Here is a 2351-nt window from a genome sequence, read left to right as displayed (position 1 = left end):
ACAATTTACATGCAGGGTTTTTTATCTTTCATTCATGTGCAAAAGTAGATTTTTTTTRTTTCAAGAGTTGCACTAATTGAATATTTCAGGGTCTCTTTAACTGTTACAAGTTATTTGTGTAAATTTTCTTGTGTTATTAAGAAGACACTTAATGCAAAGTTTTTGTGAAGAAAGTTTATTTTTATATTATCTCTGGTGATGTGCTGCCAGTGAGGTGTGTGTGAAAGATGAGTGTTTTTGTATAAGAATTAATGTTTTATTATTATTATTGTATGGAAACAGCTTGACGGGGATTTAAAACAAGTTTTTTTAAAGAAAGTTAAAATCTGAAGGAGTGAATGAAGCCAGTCGTGGTCATACTGTATATCTGGAGGGAGTAAATGTGACAAACATGAATATTTGAATTCGGTGCTATAACGAAGTCAACATCTTGATGTTTTGATGTCTTTTTAAATACTTTAATGAAATAAAATGAAGCAGAACAGTTTTAAAATCAAGGTTTCATTTCCCAGCTTCAGCAACAGATATTTAATCATAAAGTACTTGTTTACATCAGTTAAATACGAAAACATTTACCGCTACCCCGTTTAGTTTATAGAAATAAAACTGATTTTAAATAAAATTACTTTTCAAACCCTTTTAGTCCAGATGATAAACAGCTGATCAGGCCTGATGATCATGAAAGAGTCACCTTTAAGGCCTTTATTTTCAAATAAATCCTGCCTATTGGCAGCTAGCAGACAGGAAGTACAGCAGAGCTGCATTACATCACTTCCTGTTTGTGTAAACTTACATCATGTTTATCAGATGTTTTAGAGTGAATCTGATGTGATTTCATGTTTAACATCAGCAGCAGCTTCCTCACCCAGATCTAACAGAAAACAAGACCATTTAACCCAATTCAACCAGGAGACCTTTCAAAATAAAAGCCTCTCACATTCACAGGAAGTTGGAAAGAATTTGTTTTTAATGGAGTTTTAATCTAGCAGATGTAAGAAGTCATAAATCCTAAAGAAAGTGATGAAACGTGTTTAATAGTTTAGGTTCTGGTTGATGACAGGTGACCAACGACTGCAGGTGAAAACAGGACCCGGGTGGAGGTGGAGCTCCTGAACTCATCCAACTTTAACAGTTAGACACACGTGTCCAACTGAACAGAGGAAAACAACAGATTTCATGATGTGTGGAGGTCCTGCAGGACTTCCTCCTGCCGCTCCGTCAGCAGGAGGAACTGTTACAGCTTGATTTGGACGATAATGAAAGGTTTCCTCCAGGTTTATTTAAAAACACAGCATCAACAGCAGAAGTGTCTGAATGTGAGCCGCTGATGAACTCCTCCTCCTCCTCCTCCTCCTCCTCAGGAGGACAGCCTGTGTAGTCTCCAGCCCACAGTTTGTTTCTGGACGCTCTCCTCACAGATCTGTCCGTGCCTTGGCGGCTGCAGGAGCATATTTGGGCATGAGCTCCGTGATTTTACGGATGAAGTCGGACTTTTCGGCGCAGCCTTTGCACGACTCGCCCCAGTCCTCCAGGATCTTCTTCAGGTCCTTCACCTTCAGCTTCTTCAGGTCCACGGAGGTCAGGTCCAGCTGTTTGTCTGCGCGGGGGACAGGAACGGGTTAAACCAGGGGGGCGGGGCTTTGTGTCGACCCGTCTCAGCCCGTCAGAAACTCACCGTATCTCAGCTCGCAGATCTGGCTGTCCTTCTTCTTCAGCTTCTCACAGATCTTCTCCACTGGGACGTGGTGGCTGAGGGGTTTGGACACCTCGTTGACGATCTTGGTGGCTGCGTCGCTCGTTGCTCCGATGTAATAACACTGAGCAGGGTTAGAGAAGCACAGGTCCAACGACCTTCAACGTTTCTACAACATCTGCTAAAAACATCTCTGCATTTTAGACTGGCTTTAAAGGATCCAGGATCAGTTGTAACATTTTATTTAATAAACGTATATTTTAACTGTAAAAGACTGTAAAAGTATTGTAGGATGTTCAGTTTTTAAAAATATATTTTAACACGGAAGGAGCCATTTTATTTCCACACAAAGCATTCTGGGTAAATGATGACGTGGATAGGTCCTCGGTGCGAGGCTGCTAGCGAGCTATATCCACCCTGAAGGTTAATCTTGGACAATATCAAATGAAACCAGAGAGCGTTGACAGAGAGGAGAAGGTAGAAATGTCTCAGCATGTAACTGAAAATAAGGATGGAGGACCTCAGTTTAGCTTGTTTGTTGCGCTAGCGCCGAGCTAATATATCCAGTATAAGGCAATATAGTGTCAGTGCTAACGCTAAAGCTAACAAGCTAAGCTGAGGTTGTTCTTCCATGAAGCAGCTCTGTTGTCCTCCATCC

The 2351-nt window shown here is 41.2% G+C and overlaps 1 protein-coding gene across 1 annotated transcript; it reads right to left on the bottom strand.

Moving 5' to 3' along the window:
- Positions 1-482: 482 nt before the first annotated feature.
- On the bottom strand, positions 483-1817 carry manf (mesencephalic astrocyte-derived neurotrophic factor; the record flags this gene model as incomplete). The annotated part of the gene is given in 2 exon segments (XM_013999831.1): positions 483-1597; positions 1676-1817. Coding segments are annotated over 2 exon segments (327 nt in total), but the record flags the coding sequence as incomplete, so codon positions are not given.
- Between the last annotated feature and the right edge of the window lie 534 nt (positions 1818-2351).

The sequence above is a fragment of the Austrofundulus limnaeus genome, unplaced genomic scaffold, assembly GCF_001266775.1.
Source record: "Austrofundulus limnaeus strain Quisiro unplaced genomic scaffold, Austrofundulus_limnaeus-1.0 Scaffold2499, whole genome shotgun sequence".
In the NCBI taxonomy this organism is placed as follows: Eukaryota; Metazoa; Chordata; class Actinopteri; order Cyprinodontiformes; family Rivulidae; genus Austrofundulus; species Austrofundulus limnaeus.
This window is presented reverse-complemented; position numbering and strand designations above follow the sequence as displayed.